The 17,540-nt window shown below is 43.9% G+C and overlaps 1 protein-coding gene across 2 annotated transcripts in view; it reads right to left on the bottom strand.

Moving 5' to 3' along the window:
• Positions 1 to 17,540, bottom strand: part of tjap1 (tight junction associated protein 1 (peripheral)) — a 116,327-nt gene that overhangs the window by 51,517 nt on the left and 47,270 nt on the right. For both annotated transcript variants that reach the window (XM_067985232.1, XM_067985231.1), the window contains 2 exons: positions 5,070 to 5,231; positions 3,018 to 3,084 (listed from right to left, as the gene is read on the bottom strand). In XM_067985232.1, the coding sequence (XP_067841333.1) occupies positions 3,018 to 3,084; positions 5,070 to 5,231 (229 nt within the window). The remainder of the gene's footprint in view (positions 1 to 3,017; positions 3,085 to 5,069; positions 5,232 to 17,540) is intronic.

Below are 17,540 nucleotides of genomic sequence, written 5' to 3'. Positions count from 1 at the left end.
ATCATTCTCGTAAACCTACGCTGCACTCCCTCCAAGGCCAATATGACCTTCCGAAGGTGCGGTGCCCAGAACTGCTCACATACTCCAGGTGCGGTCTAACCAGGGTTTTGTATAGCTGCAGCATAACTTCTGCCCCCTTGTACTCTCGTCCTCTAGATATAAAGGCCAGCATTCCATTAGCCGTATTGATTATTTTCTGCACCTGTTCATGACACTTCAATGATCTGTGTACCTGAACCCCTAAGTCCCTTTGGACATTCACTGTTTTTAACGTTTTACCATTTAGAAAGTACCCTGTTCTATCCTTTTTTGGTCCAAAGTGGATGACCTCACATTTGTCTACATTGAATTCCATTTGCCACAGTTTTGCCCATTCGATCAATATCGCTTTGTAATTTTATGTTTTCATCTGCATTGCTTACAATGCCACCAATCTTGGTGTCATCGACAAACTTAGATATGAGACTTTCTATGCCTTCATCTAAGTCGTTAATAAATATTGTGAATAATTGAGGCCCCAAGACAGATCCCTGCGGGACTCCACTAGTCACAACCTGCCAATGTGAGTACCTACTCATTATCCCTACTCTCTGTCGCCTTTCGCTCAGCCAATTTCCTAACCAAGTCCGTACTTTTCCCTCGATTCCGTGGGCTTCTATCTTAGCTAACAGTCTCTTATGTGGGATTTTATCAAATGCCTTCTCGAAGTCCATATAAATAACATCCATTGACATTCCCCTGTCCACTACTTTGCCATGTTGTATGCTTTTTCTTTTAACCTGATATCATCCTTGACTTCCTTAGCTCGCCATGGTTGGTTCACCCTTTTTGTGGAGTCTTTCCTGCTCACAGGGATATATTTTTGTTGCGAATATCTTTTTAAATGTTTGCTACTGCTTATCCACCGTCATACCAGCTAATCTGTTTACCCAGTCCACGTTAGCCAATTCCGCCCTCATTCCTTTATAATTGCCCTTATTTAAGTTTAATACAGTAGTTTCAGACCCAAGATTCTCGCTCTCAAACTGGATGTGAAATTCTATCATGTTATGATCACTGCTTCCCAAGGGATCCTTTACTTTGAGATCATTAATTAATCCTGTTTCGTTACCCATTATCAGATCCAAAATGGCCTGTTCCCTGGTTAGTTCCCCGACGTATTAGTCTAAGAAACAGTCCCTAATACACTCTATGAACTCCTCCTCAGGGCTATTTTTGCCAATTTGATTTGTCCAATCTATGTGAAAGTTAAAATCGCCCATGATTATTGCATTACCTTTTTTACAAGCCCCCCTTATTTCCTGATTAATATTTTGCCCTACAGTGTAGCTACTGTTAGGGAGCCTATATACTACTCCCACCAGTGATTTCTTTCCCTTGCTATTTCTTACCTCCACCCAAATTGATTTGACATCTTGATCTTCTGAGCCAAGATCATTTCTCACTATTATAGCAATTTCATCCTTTATTAACGGAGCTACCCCGCCACCGTTACCTTTTTTCCTATCCTTCCGAAATGTTAAATAACCCTGAATATTTAGCTCCCAACCTTGGTCACCTTGCAACCACGTCTCTGTAATGGCCATGAGATCATACCCATTTGTTTCTATTTGTGCTGTCAATTCATCTATCTTATTACGAATGCTGCGCACATTCAGATAAAGAACCTTTAATTTTGTCTTTTTACCATTCTTTCCTACCCCGGCCCCATTTGCTAGTGCACTCTATGTTGTACGCTCTGTCCCTTCATGACACACTCTGTTTATCATTACCCCCATCACTTTCCTGTACTACTTCCTTGTCTTTTCTCTTTATCAATCTAAACTTCGCCCCACCTGAGCCCTCCCCCCCTCTATTTAGTTTAAAGCCTTCTCTACCGCCCTAGTTATTTGGTTTTCCAGAACACTGGTCCCAGCATGGTTCAAGTGAAGCCCGTCCCAGCGGAACAGCTCCCTCTTTCCCCAGTACTGGTGCCAGTGCCCCATGAATCGAAACCCACTTCCCCAACACCAATCTTCGAGCCACGCATTCATCTCTCTGATCTGATTTACCCTGTGCCAATTTGTTTGTGGCTCAGGTAATAATCTGGAGATTATCATCATTGTAGTTCTGCTTTTTAATTTAGTCCCTAGCTGCTCAAACTCCCTCAGCAGAACCTCTTACCTATGTCGTTGGTACCTACGTGGACCACGACAACTGGATCCTCCCTCTCCCACTCCAAGTTTCTCTCCAGCCCTGAGAAGATGTCCTTAACCCTGGCACCAGGTAGGCAACACAACACAGGCAGATGGTTGCAAAAGATCCCATGGCACTATTCGAAGAAGAGCAGCAGTTCTTCCTGGCCAATATTTATCCCTCAACCATCAATAAAACAGATTATCTGGTCATTACCTCATTGCTGTTTGTGGGACCTTGCTGTGAGCAAATTGGTTGCTGCTACATTACAGGGTGACTACACTTCAAAAGGTACTTTGACTGTAAAGTGCTTTGGGACATCCTGAGGCTGTGAAAGGCGCTATATAAATGCAAGTTTTCTCTTTCTTTAACCTGCCTTCAGAATATCAGAAGCACAATTACAAATTTGACATATTACACGATGGAAAACTTATGCTCACCAGCAAACTCATTCAAAGATTATTTACTGCACTCAATCTTTCCTCAACACATTACCCCTCACACTATTTGGGCAATGTAAACATTGATACTAGGTGATGACCACCAGGCAAAATGCAAACACAACACCAAATACAGGCAACACCTTCAGGGGATCAGAGTGGCATTTCATCACCAAACAATACAATCTTATTCACATGAAAAAAAAGCAGATGAGTGACTATAATAAAAACATTACAAATTAAGATGTGATAGTACAGGATGGTACCTGTTACATTAACAATGCTGAAGGATAAACTTTCTTAGCACTCCTCAGGCGTCAGCACTGTGCAATGGCTGCACGCTGTGAAAATCAAACACTGATTCCCCTTCAAATGGGGAACTACATTGACAGGGTCACTCACCAGGGCATGCAGCTTGTCCTCCAGCTCCTGATTAGCTCGCTGGGATGCAGTGTAACTATTCTGTAATCTACAAGGGCAGAGAAAACAAAATCCATTTCAGTTTTTACAAGCATTGTGGTGAATCATTTATGTAGAACAAGTCAGTTGTCAGCTCCCCAGGAATAAAAAGGTACAAATACTGAAAAACTTGATAGGTCACAGCACTGAAGTAATACATTGTACACGGGAACAAGAATGGAGAACTACAAACAAAAGAAAAGCCTACAAACAATCAAATCTGATATGTATAGAACCAACATTAGATATCTCATACACTTCACTGGGAGAACTAAAAGATTCAAACATTACTTTCATGTCAAGTGCCAGCTTGACTGAGTTATGGTGCCCTCAATGCAATCGGGTTGTGGGATCAAGCTCCACTCCAGGAGTTGAGCAGATAGTGAGAGCGTGCTGCATTAAAGGAGGCACTGTCTTTTGGATGCAACATTAAACCAAGGCGCTATCTGCCAGCTCAAGTGGCTGTTAACGGTCCCATGGCATTACTCAAAGAAAAGTAGAGAATTCTCCTGGTATCCTGGCCAACATTCTTCTCTCAACCAACACCACCGATTAGCTCATTATTCACTTCATTTCCCATCTGCAGGGCCCTGTGTGTGAAACATTGGCTGTCATATTTGCCTATATAACAGTTCTTGCACTTCAAAAATAATTAATTGGATGGGAATCACTTTGGGCACGATATAAATAAAAGTTCCTACTTTAATACAGACATCCATTGGTAGATGAAGGTCATTCAACTCATCTTAGCTTGTCTATGCAGAAAGATCCTTCAGTCCCCCATTACAGCATCTAATCATCTCCAATTATTCCAGGGTTTTTGCCTCCATTGCATGTGATCATCACTTTGTGTGAAGACCTGCCTGTTATCAGTCTGAAATTTTCCTTTGACTAGTTTGAACCCACTGCCCTATCATCCGAATTTCTATTAAAGATCATCGACCTAAAACGTTAACTATTTCTCTCTCTACGGATGTTGCCTGATCTGTCAGTGTTTCTGGCATTTTCTGTTTTTAGTCTTATCATTTAGTTTGTCGCGCTGCAGATTCCTGTTTTCTAATTTGTTTACCATCTCATGTATCTATATAAAGTTACCTCCTTTCACCAACTATTACAACAAGCATTTATATAATATTGGAAATACCAAAAGCTTGGTTTTAAGAAGGATCTTAAAGGAGTAGAGGCAGATGGAGGGGTTTAAGGACAAAATTTCAGAGTAGAACCTGGGTAGCACAGCAACCAACGGTGGGGTGAAGGGTGGGGGGGGCGGGGGGGAGGAGATTGCACAAGAGGTCAAGTCTGTTTGGGATGGGGTGGGAGTTTGTCGAGCTGGAGGAGATTAGAGAGATAAGGAATGAGGTTGGAAAACCCAGATTTCTCCAGTCTTTCCTCACAGCTCAATCCTCTAATGCAGGGATCAGTATTCTAGAATTCTCGGAGCTGTCTCCATTCATTGTTGAATGAATAAAGCCAAAAGTAAGGAGGAGGAGAAAAAAAGCTAAAATCTATAAAACTCATCTGAAAATTCTTATCCGCCAGTATAGTAGGACAGAAACTGCAAACAGTGTGCACCTGTATAGGTCAAGCACTCCAGACGAACGTTACAACACAGGACTACGGAAATACATCGATAAGCTCACCAAGTGAAGCTCAAGCTAGATGCTCCTGTAACTGCCTTTCAATTGTTCTGTCTGACTAACCAGCGTGCTGGTCACAAAGTAACCCCTCCCTAAAAGAACATTCTGTTCAACTTAGTTTAACAGTAGTCACAAATATTTTCTCCACGTCTAGCCTTCCCATGTTACTTGTGTCTCCAACACTAATGAGCATCCCTTAGTCTAAAATTTAGGCAGGCAACACGTTTTTCAAAACGTTGGACAAAAGCCTGAACAACAGTAAACACTCAAGTTGAAATTGCCAATGTAACATGCTAAATCTTTGTTCTCTACAGATCAGTATGTAAAAAATTAACCAACACATTGTCGAGCTGCTGACCTGCGAAATTTGTCCCTCAGTTTGTCCATCTCTTCCCGGGCATGGCTCAACTCTGCCTCAAGGTAATGGCGACTCGATTCAAAGTCAGTCTCCATAATCTCCAACTTGTGTGTGCTGTGGGTCAGCCTTCGGCACAACTCTTCATTCTGCTGTTGCAATTGTCTGTTTTTAGAAAAAGATAAAAAGAACTTAAGGGATTCCTTTGAAAACATAGCGTGGCACCCAGCGAGAACATCACTTCTCAGGACAGCAGTAGAATAACTCACACTTGGGAGAACAGGTAGTCAGCAGTGTAATGGGCATGGTACGAGGGGAAATAGGAGAGCAACTGGAAATAGATGCGGGTTCAAAGCTAAGCAGCCTGGGGGAGGTTTGATTTTGCGGACAAGGAAATTGTGGGGGGGGGGGGGGGGGTGGAGGGAAAGAGAGCATCACAGGCAATGTCAACAGCAGACCAAGTCCCCTATGAACTGGAAGCGATACTGAATGGAACAGGATTAACTATTACTCTGTAAATACTGTATTGACCACTGGACCTAGTCCTGTTCAGCCGTCACCTCTGTGCTTGCCGGCCTACATTGGCTCTTGGTCGAGCAACGTCTCGAATTTAAAATTTTCATATCTCTCCATGGCCTCGTCCCTCCCTATCTCTGTAACCTCCTCCAGCCCGATAGCCCAACGAGATCTGTGTTCCTCCAATTCTGGCCTCTTGCACATCCCCGATTTTCATCACAACGCCACTGGTGGCCATGCCTTCAGCTGCCGAGACGCTAAGCTCTGGAATTCCCACCCTAAATCTCTCCACCTCTCTTTCCTCCTTTAAGACGCTCCTTAAAACCTACCTCTTCGACCAAGTGTTTGATAACCTGTCCTAATATCTCTGTGGCTCGGTGTCAAATTTTGTCTGATAACACGCCTGTGAAACGCCTTGGGACGTTTTACTATGTTAAAAGCACGATATAAATGCAAGTTGCTGTTGTACATTAATGAGCAGATACGCCCATGTCACCCAACTCTCAAATAAAGTCCCTGTATCCTGATTACTTTTTACTCAAGCAGTAGCGACATAGAATCATAGGATTTTACAGCATAGCAGGCGGCCCATCGTGCCTGCTCATGTTCTCTGAAAGAACTACCCACTTAGTCCCATTCGCTTTAAAATTTGTATTTCCTCAAATATTTATCCATTTCTTTAGTAAAGCCCCCCCACCCCTCAGCACATTCATTCTACATCCTGGCCTCCATTTTGACATTTGATATCCGAAAGCAGCTTCCATTATAACTCTAGCTATTGATATGAATAATATTCAGTGCATGGGAAAAGACTAATCGGATCTACAGCTTAATAGTTTAAGATCACCAAAACAGAGTACAAATGATTAAGCACTAGGAATAAAATATCTTGAATAAATGGTTGCATGCCCCATTCTGAAGCAGTTAGACAACTGAAAAATTGCAAACACTTCAGTAAATTCAATCTTGCCCTTCCTTTACCCCAGTATATTTTTTAAATCCCTGAATTGCCTGCCTCACTTTACCTCATGAATCTCCTCAGGCTGTACATGTCCACATGTACCCTCCTCTGACATTGAATTACTCCTTATTCTCAGCTCCTTCACTGCACCACTGGTGATCATTGCATGAACCACTGCACTTCCATCCTCTGACATTGAATTACTCCTTATTCTCAGCTCCTTCACTGCACCACTGGTGATCATTGCATGAACCACTGCACTTCCATCCTCTGACATTGAATTACTCCTTATTCTCAGCTCCTTCACTGCACCACTGGTGATCATTGCATGAACCACTGCACTTCCATCCTCTGACATTGAATTACTCCTTATTCTCAGCTCCTTCACTGCACCACTGGTGATCATTGCTTCAACCACTGCACTTCCATCCTCTGACATTGAATTACTCCTTATTCTCAGCTCCTTCACTGCACCACTGGTGATCATTGCTTCAACCACTGCACTTCCATCCTCTGACATTGCATTACTCCTTATTCTCAGCTCCTTCACTGCACCACTGGTGATCATTGCATGAACCACTGCACTTCCATCCTCTGACATTGAATTACTCCTTATTCTCAGCTCCTTCACTGCACCACTGGTGATCATTGCATGAACCACTGCACTTCCATCCTCTGACATTGAATTACTCCTTATTCTCAGCTCCTTCACTGCACCACTGGTGATCATTGCATGAACCACTACACTTCCATTCTCTGGAACTTCCTATCTCGATTCTGGCTTTCAAAACCCCTCTTTTCGACCAATCCTTTGCTCTCCTCCTCAATCCTCCAGGTTATTCCTTCTGCTTGGTGTCCAGTTTCACCTTCTCAATGCTCCTAGACATCTTCCTGTACATGGGGAATATTGCAGCATGTTGTTGTAAGTTGCCAAAAACTAATACAATAGATGGAAAATGATTTCATTAATTTTAGAGTTGAAAATTCATTTTTTTTTACAATGCGAGTTATGATCTGGAATTCACTGCATGAAAAGGTGGTGGAAACAGATTCAATAATAACTTTCAGGAGGGAAATGGATATATACTCGGAAAGGAAAAATTTACAGGGCTATGGGGAAAGAGCAGAGGAGAGCCATGGAATGTTTCAGTACGTTAAAGGCGCTATATAAATTCAAGACGTTGCTGAGTGGGACTAATTGGATAGCTCTTTCAAAGAGCCGGCACAGGTACGATGGGCCGAATGGCCTACTTCTGTGCTGTATGATTCTACCGGTCAAATTACCAATCACACACTGATTTGTTTTCTTCACAAATCAAGGAATAAACAATTTGTGATGGCTGGCTCATAACTACCCTGAAGCATTACATTACCCTTATTTCACCAACTTCAACTGATGTCATGTCAAAACATCTGTGGAAATATCTTATAATCTATGTGGAATTATCATGTCTGTCCCAAAATTATACATCTTCAGCATACTGTACTGGTCATGGGGGAGGGGGAGTGGGGTGGGCTGTACATTCTAAACGCTCCATGAAGAAGTCACCCCAGTGGTACTAGCTCAATATTGTTCTGTGGTGACTTCATCAAACTCAGGCAAGGCAGCAACTGGACTCTAGAAGTAGCCTCAGCTTGCCTAGGTTAAAGAGGGAAAACGCACAAACATGGATATCAGTCTGAGGGGATCAGGCTGGGCGGTGATGTCTTCCATGGTCAATTAACTTGCTGACAATTGCTGTTTTAGCTCATATGAAGAATGGCAGTGTGAACAGGGCACCAGAGAGCTGCCAGTACCCACAGAAACACATCATAGCAAGACTAGGGGCTTCAGGTAGGAGGGGAGAAAGGCAAAAATTTGGAAGAAAAAAATAGCATGCAAAAAGCTTGGCGAGAGATGGGTGAATCTGCTAAATGGAGTAGCTTGCTAAACAGAGTGATGACGGGAGTTTGGAGAGAGTGGGAATTCGGTGCAGAGGGGGAAGGAGGTGCTAAGTAATTTAAACCAAGGGGCAACAGTAAATAAGTAAATATATAAATAATCAGTAATTAATTAGATCTAAGGGGATAAAATTAAAAGTTAAGTAGAGGACACCAACATTAACTGGATCCAAATTGCATTAAATAAAATATCTGGTATACATAAATAAATAAATAGTAAGGGGATACTAAACTAAAAACATATCTATATGTTTTAGATGTTGTAGATAGATTTTTACACAATATGATGGAACATCTGAGACCCGTTGCCTACAATTCCTGTTTCATGTGGGAACTCCAGGATGCTTCATGTGTCTTGGATAGCCATTTGTGCAGGAAGTGCCTCCAGTTGCTTGAACTCAAGCTCAGGATTTCAGGAAGCTGAGAATTTCCTGGATGCATGTTCCAAGAGGTAATTACCCCACAGCTACAGAAAGTGGGTGGATAGTAAGTGGGTGGCCATCGGGCAGGGGGGGGGGGGGGGGGGGAAAGAGACAGGAAGTGCAGGAATCCTCCAGGAGCGTGGCACTCTCAAACCGGTTTTCAGTGCTGAATAATGTTGAGGCTGATGACACCTCGGGGGAGTGTAGTCCAGAGCACATCCAGGGCACTGTGGGGCAAATAACTGCACAGGGGGCACAGTGACGTGTAGAAATGCAGTGGTCATAGGGGATTTGATGGTTAGGGGGGACAGACAGGTGTTTCTGCAACCGCCGATGTGAGTCGCACATGGTGTGTTGCCTCCCTGGTGCGTTGCCTCCCTGGTGCCAGAGTAAAGGACATCACCAAATGGATGCAGAACATTTTGTGTGGGAAGGGGGAGCTGCCAGAAGTCGTGGTCCATGTGGGAACCAATGAAATATGTAGGAAACGGGTTGAGGTCCTCCAGACAGAGTTTCTGGAACTAGGGAGGAAGTTAAAGAGCAGGATATCAAAGGTAGTAATCTCTGGATTACTCCTAGTGCCATGTGCTAGTGAGTACAGATGCACTGGTAAGACAGGATAACACGTGGCTGGAGAAATGGCGCAGGAGGGAGGGCTACAGATTCCTGGGGTATTGGGACCAGGTCTGGGGCAGGAGGGACCTGTACAAGGTGGACTGGCCTCGCGGGGAGGTTAACAATGTTGTGGGGGAGGGTTTAAACTAATTTGGCAGAGTGAGGGGCACCAGGATGAAGCATTGGAGAAGAGATACAAGGTGCACACAGGACTGGGAGAGACAAACAGTATTACAATAAAGAGTAGTTCAGAAATAGGAGGGATCAGACAGGGGGGAAATACAAGGCAGATTAAGATGGGGGATTTAAGAGTGCAAGTACATAAATGCACGGAGCGTGGTAAATAAGATTGGTGAGCTGCAGGCACAAGCAGCCTCTCTATCTGAATGCACAAAGCATTTGTAACAAGACAGACGAATTAGTGGCACACAGATAAATGGGTTTGATCTAATCGCCATGACAGAGTCGTGGTTGCAAGGTTAGGAACTAAATATTCCAGAGTACTTAATGTTTCGTAAAGACAAAATGGAAAAGTAATATTTGGGGATGGGGGGGTAGCCTTGATAATAAAGGATGACATAAGGACAGTAGTGAGAAAGGATCTTGGCTCGGAGCATCAGGAAGTAGAATCAGTATGGGTGGAAATAAGAAATAACAAGGGGCAGAAAATACTGGTGGGAGTAGTTTATAGGCCCCCTAATAGTAGCTATACCGTTGGACAGTGTAAAATAATAGGGGTTTGGAACAAAAGGTAATGTAATAATCATGGGGGACTTTAATCTTCATACAGACTGGACAAATCAAAATGGCAAAGGCAGTCTGGAGGACGAGTTCATGGAATGCATTTGACACAGTTTCCTAGAACAATACATCATGGATAAGGTAAACATAACGAGAGAGGAAGTACTAGAGGGACTGGAATCCTTGAAAGTTGATAAGTCACCAGGGCCGGATGGATTGTTTCCTAGGCTATTGAAGGAAGCCAGGGAGGAAATAGCGGACGCTCCGAGGATCATTTTCCAATCCTCACTAGATACAGGGGAAGTACCGGAGGACTGGAAGACTGCAAAAGCAGTACCATTGTTTAAAAAGGGTACGAGGGAAAGGCCAAACAATTATAGGCCGGTCAGTCTTACCTCGGTGGTGGGCAAACTATTAGAATCAATACCGAGAGATAGGATAAACTGTCACTTGGAAAGGCATGGTTTAATCAGGGATAGTCAGCATGGATTTGTTCAGGGAAGGTCATGCCTTACAAATCTGATTGAATTCTCTGAGGAAGTGACAAGGAGGATTGATGAGGGTAGTGCAGTGGATGTTGTCTACATGGATTTTAGTAAGGCATTTGACAAGGTCCCACATGACACACTGGTCAGAAAGGTAAAAGCCCATGGGATACAGGGAAATGTGGCAAATTGGATCCAAAATTGGCTCAGTAACAGGAAACAAAAGGGTAAAAGTCGATGGATGTCTTTGCGAATGGAAATCCGTTTCCAGTGGTGTGCCACAGGGCTCAGTGCTGTTTGTGGTATATATTAATGATTAGGATTTGAATGCAGGGGGCATGATTAGCAAATTTGCAGATGACACAAAAATTGGCCATGTAGTTGACAGTGTAGACTCCAAGAAGATATTAATGGGTTGGTGGAGTGGGTGGAAAAGTGGCAAATGGAGTTCAACCCAGAGAAGTGTGAGGTAATGCACTTAGGAAGGGCAAACAGTAAAAGGGAATACGCAATAAACGGGAATATATTGAGAGGGGTCGAGGAAGTGAGAGACCTTGGAGTGCATATGCACAGGTCCCTGCAGGTGGCAGTACATGTAGATAAGGTTGTGAAGAAGGCAAATGGAATGCTCTCCGTTATTAGCCGAGGTATAGAATATAAAAACAGGGATGTAATGATGGAACTGTATAAAATGCTGGTAAGGTCACAGCTGGAGTACTGTGCGCAGTTCTGGTCACCACATTACAGGAAGGATGTAATTGCTCTGGAGAGAGTGCAGAAAAGATTTACAAGAATGTTGCCAGGGCTTGAAAATTGAGGAGAGATTGGATAGACAGGGGTTGTTTTCCTTGGAGCAGAAGAGGCTGAGGGGTGACTTGATTGAGGTGTACAAAATTATGAGGGGCCCAGATAGAGTAGACAGGAAGTACCTGTTTCCCCTAGCAGAGAGTTCAAGAACTAGAGGACATAGATTTAAGCTGATTGGCAGAAGGATTAGAGGGGACATGAGGAAAAACTTTTTTTTTAACCCAGAGGGCGGTGGGTGTATGGAATTCGCTGCCCGAATTGGTGGTAGAGGCAGGGACCCTCAACACTTAAAAAATACCCGGACCTGCATCTAAAGTGCTGTAAGCTGCAGGGCTACGGACCGGGTGCTGGAAGGTGGGATTAGAATGGGCACCTGGTTGTTCTTCGAGCCGGCGCGGACACGATGGGCTGAATGGCTCCCTTCTGTGCTGTATCTTTTCTATGGTTCTGTGGAACCAACAAGGGAACAGGCTATTTTAGATCTTCTATTGTGTAATGAGACAGGGTTAATTAATAATCTCACAGTAAAGGATCCTCTGGGGAAGATTGATCATAGTATGATAGATTACACGTTGAGTTTGAGAGTGACGTACTTAAGTCCGAAACTAGAGTCTTAAACTTAAATAAAGCCAATTACATAGGTATGAGGGGCAAGTTTGCTAAAGTAGATTGGGAAATTAGACCAGAAGGTATGATGGTAGATAAGCAATGGCAAATATTTAAAGAAATATTTCAATATTCTCAACTAATTTACATTCCGTTAAAAAATAAAAACTCCACAGGAAAAGTGATTCGTCCGTGGCTAACTTAATGAAGTTAAGGATAGTATCAGCTTAAAAGAAGAGGCCTATAATGTTGCGAGGAAGAGTAGTAAGTCTGAGGATTGGGAGAGTTTTAGAAACCAGCAATGGATGACTAAAAAATTGATAAAAAAGGGAAAAAACAGAATATAAAAGTAAGCTCGCAAGAAACACAAAAACAGATTATAAGAGCTTCTCCATGTAAAAAGAGTAGCAAAAGTAAACATTGGCTCCTTAGAGGCTGAGTCAGGAGAAATTGAAATTACAATCTCATTACAAAAAGTCATAAGAATAAAACTAGACAGACCACCTGGCATCAGACCACTAGGCACCGGATACGACAAGGCAAACCAAGCTCAGTCGACCCTGCAAAGTCCTCCTCAGTAACATCTGGGGACTTGTGCCAAAATTGGGAGAGCTGTCCCACAGACTAGTCAAGCAACAGCCTGACATAGCCATACTCATAGAATCATACATTTCAGCCAATGTCCCAGACTCTTCCATCACCATCCCTGGGTATGTCCTGTTCCACCGGCAGAACAGACCCACCAGAGGTGGCGGTACAGTGATATACAGTCAGGAGGGAGTGGCCCTGGGAGTCCTCAACATTGACTCTGGACCCCATGAAATCTCATGGCATCAGGTCAAACATGGGCAAGGAAACCTCCTGCTCATTACCACCTACCGCCCTCTCTCTGCTGATGAATCAGTCCTCCTCCATGTTGAGCATCACTTGGAGGAAGCACTGAGGGTAGCAAGGGCACAGAATGTACTCTGGGTGGGGGACTTCAATGTCCATCACCAAGAGTGGCTCGGCAGCACCTCTACTGACTCATGGGGACGTTCGCTGATGATTGCACAGTGTTCAGTTCCATTCGCAACCCCTCAGATAATGAAGCAGTCCGAGCCCGCATGCAGCAAGACCTGGACAACATCCAGGCTTGGGCTCATAAGTGGCAAGTAAAATTTGCGCCAGACAAGTGCCAGGCAATGACCATCTCCAACAAGAGAGAGCCTAACATATAAGATTGTGAAGGGTCTTGATCGGGTGGATGCAGTAAGGATGTTCCCAAAGATGGGTGAAACTAGAACTAGGGGGCATAATCTTAGAATAAGGGTCTGCTCTTTCAAAACTGAGATGAGGAGAAACTTCTTCACTCAGAGGGTGGTAGGTCTGTGGAATTTGCTGCCCCAGGAAGCTGTGGAAGCTACATCATTAGATAAATTTAAAACAGAAATAGACAGTTTCCTAGAAGTAAAGGGAATTAGGGGTTATGGGGAGCGGGCAGGAAATTGGACATGAAGCTGAGTTCGGATCGGTCAATGCCCTGTGGGTGGCGGAGAGGGCCCAGGGGCTATGTGGCCGGGTCCTGCTCCGACTTCTTGTGTTCTTTAGATTTGTGGTTGGGATCAGATCAGCCATGATCTTATTGAATGGCGGAGCAGGCTCGAGGGGCCGATTGGCCTACTCCTGCTCCAATTTCTTATGTTCTTATGTTCTTATGTTCTAACCACCTCCCCATGACATTCAATGGCATTACCATAGCCGAGTCCCCCACCATCGACATCCTGGGGGTCACCATTGACCAGAAACTTAACTGGACCAGCCACGTAAATATTGTGGCTACAAGAGCAGGTCAGAGGCTGGGTATTCTGTGGCGAGTGACTCACCTCCTGACTCCCCAAACCCTTTCCACAAGGCACAAATCATGAGTGTGATGGAATATTCTCCACTTGTCTGGATGATTGCAGCTCCAACAACACTCAAGAAGCTCGACACCATCCAGGACAAAGCAGCCCGCTTGATTGGTACCCCATCCACCACCCTAAACATTCACTCCCTTCACCATCGGCGCGCCGTGGCTGCAGTGTGTACCATCCACAGGATGCACTGCAGCAACTCGCCAAGGCTTCTTCGACAGCACCTCCCAAATCCACAATCTCTACCACCTAGAAGGACAAGGGCAGCAGGCACATGGGAACACCACCACCTGTACGTTCCCCTCCAAGTCACACACCATCCCGACTTGGAAATATATCGCCGTTCCTTCATCATCGCTGGGTCAAAATCCTGGAACTCCCTACCTAAAAGCACTGTGGGAGAACCTTCACCACACGGACTGCAGCGGTTCAAGGCGGCGGCTCACCACCACCTTCTCAATGGCAATTAGGGATGGGCAATAAATGCCGGCCTCGCCAGCGACACCCACATCCCATGAATGAATATTAAAAAAATTATAATGGGGAAGAAAATGGCAGAAACATTAAACAAATACTTTGCATCTGTCTTCACAGTAGAAGACACAAAAAGCATACCAAAAATAGTAGGGAACCAAGGGGCTAATGAAAGTGAGGAATTTAAAGTAATTAATATCAGTAGCGAAAAAGTAATGGGGAAACTAAAGGTACTAAAAGTCAATAAATCCTCTGGAGCTGATGGCCGACATCCTAGGGTATAAGATTGTACCCTTGCTCATTAGTACAGTGGACAAGTGAAATATTTAGAATGGTGTCTGTACATATCTCTCTTTTTATATATATATATATGATTTTGTGTAGTTAAATACTTTGGTGCTGGATATGTAAATCGAGCAGGACTGATATCAGGGCAGGAAGCTCTTAAAAGCATTAACATACCGGAATGGCAGCCTTAACATTTCGCCTCTGGCCGGTGTACATGAACAAGCTAATAGATGAAACAAACATTCTTGACAGAAACTCTTATCAGATGCTGGGTAGTCATAAAACAATGAAGCCTTATAGACTGGTCCATGAAACCTGGCCTGGAATCTGAAGGAGTGAAAGAAGGCCTGGGGGACCATGGATTCCTAGCCTTGATGCAAAGCCAGGACCAGATAAGATGAGGCATAACAGTTTTAAGACACTGTGTAAGGTGATGATTGGTTAAGGCCAGAGGTGGGACACAAGTTGTTTCGTAGACCACTGAAAGGTGGGGAAGGCTGACCCTTTTTCCTTAAAGAAACAAAGAACTCGAGGCACCACTGGGCACCGCGCCATTTTGGGAGACCCCAATAGGGCAAGGGCCCATGTCAATAGCTAACCCTGAGTCCACCCCGAAAAGTGGCATAAAAAGAGCACCCTGCACTGGTTGTAGTTTGTAGAGACTTAGCAGGAGTAAGGTAACTTTGATGAACAATCCGGATCAATCGACGAAGATACCCCAGGGGGGTGGAAAGCACACTTTCTTCCAAACTCCTGGACAGACACGACTCGACCCAGTGCGGAACGGGTGATATCATCTCTTGCTCTGTGGTGTAAATCACTGCCCCAACACTGCGTGCATTAGTCTTCTTGTGAATTTTTACCAAATTGGAGTCAGGTCAATTACCAGCAACTGAGAGTAAAATCTCACTCGGGTTCTAAAAGAGGTGACTGCAGAGATAGTGGATGCATTGGTTATGATCTTCCAAAATTCCCTAGATTCTGGAATGGTCCCAATGGATTGGAAGGTAGCAAATGTAACCCCGCTATTCAAGAAAGGAGGGAGAGAGAAAACAGGGAACTACAGGCCAGTTAGCCTGACATCAGTCGTCAGGAAAATGCTGGAATCCATTATTAAGGAAGCGGTAACAGGGCACTTAGAAAATCACAATATGATTAGGCAGAGTCAACATGGGTTTTATGGAAGGAAAATCATGTTTGACAAATCTATTAAGAATTTTTTGAGGATGTAACTAGCAGGGTAGATAAAGGGGAACCAGTGGATGTAGTATATTTGGATTTTCAAAAGGCATTCGACAAGGTGCCACATAAAAGGTTGTTATGCAAGGTAAGGGCTCATGGGGTTGGGGGTAACATATTAGCATGGACAGAGGATTGGTTAACGGACAGAAAACAGTGTGGGGATAAACGGGTCATTTTCAGGTTGGCAGGCTATAGTGGGGTGCCGCAAGGATCAGTGCCTCAGCTATTTACAATCTATATTAATGAATTAGATGACGAGACCCAGTGTAATGTATCCAAAGTTTGCTGATGATACAAAGCTAGGTGGGAAAGTAAGCTGTGAGGAGGATACACAGAATCTGCAAAGGGATACAGACAGATTAAGTGAGTGGGTAAGAAAGTGGCAGATGGAGTCTAATGTAGAGAAATGAGGTTATTCACTTTGGTAGGAAGAATAGAAAAACAGAATATCTTTTAAATGGTGAGAAACTATTAAATGTTTGTGTTCAGAGAGATTTGGGTGTCTGCGTAAAGAAACACGAAGTTAGCATGCAGGTACAGAAAGCAATTAGGATTGTAAATGGCATGTTGGCCTTTTTTGGACGGGGGTTGGAGTACAAGAGTAAGGAAGTCTTACTCCAAATCTACAGGGCTTTGGTGAGACCTCACTTGGAGTAATGGGTTCAGTTTTGGTCTCCTTATCTAAGGAAGGATATACTTACCTTAAAGGCGGTGCAACGAAGGTTCACTAGATTAATTCCTGGGATGAGAGGGTTTTCCAATGAGGAGAGATTGAGTAGAATGGGCCTATACTCTCTGGAGTTTAGAAGAATAAGAGGTGATCTCATTGAAACATGTAAGATTCTGAGGAGGCTTGACAGGGTAGATACTGAGAGGTTGTTTCCCCTGGCTGGAGAGTCTAGAACTAGGGGACATAGTCGCAGGATAAGGGGTTGGGCATTTTAGACAGAGAAGTGGAGGAATTCTTCACAGAGGGTTAGGAATCTTTGTAATTCTCTACCCCAGAGGGCTTTGGACACTGAGTTGTTGAGTATGTTCAAGACTGAGATCAATAGATTTTTGGACTCTAGGGTAATCAAGGGATATGGGGGAAATCGGGCAGGAAAGTGGAGTTGAGGTCGAAGATCAGCCATAACCTTACTGAATGGCAGAGCAGGCTCAAGGGGCCGTATGGCCTACTCCTGCTCCTATTTCTTATGTTCATGGGATTATGATATATTGGCAATAACGGAGACCTGGCTCACCAAGGGGAGGATTGGGCACTTAATATTCCTGCTACAACGTATTCAGGAAAGATAGGGAAGGAAAAAAGGAGGCGGTGGCATTATTAATCAAAGATACTATTACAGCACTAGAAACAGATGATGTACTTGAGAGTTGAAAGACAGAATCTATTTGGTTAGAATTAAGGAATAGAGGAGCTATTACACTGCTAGGTGTATACTATAGGCCAAATAGTGGGAAGGAGATAGAGGAGCAAA

Source organism: Heptranchias perlo, chromosome 5 (assembly GCF_035084215.1).
Source record: "Heptranchias perlo isolate sHepPer1 chromosome 5, sHepPer1.hap1, whole genome shotgun sequence".
NCBI lineage: Eukaryota > Metazoa > Chordata > Chondrichthyes > Hexanchiformes > Hexanchidae > Heptranchias > Heptranchias perlo.
The sequence above is the reverse complement of the archived record's forward strand: the minus strand, read 5'-3'. Positions and strand labels throughout refer to the sequence as shown.